The sequence below is a fragment of the Nannospalax galili genome, unplaced genomic scaffold (assembly GCF_000622305.1).
Source record: "Nannospalax galili isolate Female #2095 unplaced genomic scaffold, S.galili_v1.0 scaffold327, whole genome shotgun sequence".
NCBI lineage: Eukaryota > Metazoa > Chordata > Mammalia > Rodentia > Spalacidae > Nannospalax > Nannospalax galili.
The window spans coordinates 1,609,488-1,610,605 of NW_008356950.1; the positions used below are offsets into that span (position 1 = coordinate 1,609,488).

Here is a 1,118-nt window from a genome sequence, read left to right on the forward strand (position 1 = left end):
ACCCTTTCCCTGAGATTTTGTGTAGAAAATCATTGATAACGAGAAAAGTGAATATGATGGAAATTAGAGAAGAAATGCAATGAGAAAATAATAAGGTGAATTTGAGGGGCTGGAGAGATGGCTCAGCAGTTAAGAATGTGCTCTTGTAGAGGACCAGGATTAGGTTCCCAGGGTCCACGTCTGGCAGCTCACAACTGCTTGTAACACCTGTTCCAGGGTATCTGATGCCATCTTCTGGTTTCTGCAGGCAACCACACTCGTGCACATACCCTCATATATACATGTAATTTTAAGAAATAGAATAAAAATTTTAAAAGACGGGTAAACTTAATGAACTTAAAATAGAAGTTCCATATATTCAAAAAATTTTAAAAGAGGGATAAACTTAATTAACTTAAAAGAGAAGTTCCATATTTTAAAAAAATTATACTTCAAAATTTATCCCTTCTTTGTTGTTGAAGAGATTTTTGTCCAATTTAGGTACATTAAAAAAGGCATAGTAAATAGTTTACTATCCTGAAGTTTTAGATTCTGATGAGTAAAATCTTCAGTACGTTACACAGTAACTCCAAGGTATGTGGGAGAAAAGAAATATCTGTAGCCTGGTTTGTATCAAAAAGGGATTTTAAAAACATACTGTTAATTATGTTCTTCTAGATCACAACATTTTTCTGAAGCTGAAAGAAATTTCACCGTGGACTTTCTAATTGCTATAGAATTTTGTGAGGCAGTAAGATATCGCTCACACTTTAACGGTTCAGAAGAATTTCTAGTAGGTTTTCCACACAGGCTACTCACAGACCAAGAGAATGCGATTTTGGCAAATGACTTAAGCACGCGGGAGAAAGCCCTTTTGACGGCAGTGGCACTCATTTCCAAAATAAATGAAGTCACAGGTATGATAACAATATATGAATAAAACATAAATGAATCAGTCACATGAGATATGAATATGTTTAATAATTCATCCAACCACGATTATTAGTCATTGACTATTAGAAAAAGTGAATATAAGAAGAAAAGTTAAAGAATTTAACATTTTTAACATTTAATGAATTAACAAAATGGCTATATAATTTGTCACTGTGTGTTTTTCTCACTGTACTAATATAAATATA

General features: G+C 32.8%; 1 protein-coding gene across 1 annotated transcript in view; it reads left to right on the forward strand.

Annotated features, from left to right (window-relative positions):
* Positions 1-1,118, forward strand: part of LOC115067901 (protein LEG1 homolog) — a 14,220-nt gene that overhangs the window by 6,807 nt on the left and 6,295 nt on the right. Inside the window, exon 6 of the mRNA XM_029556997.1 lies at positions 658-896. Within this exon, the coding sequence (XP_029412857.1) occupies positions 658-896 (239 nt within the window). The remainder of the gene's footprint in view (positions 1-657; positions 897-1,118) is intronic.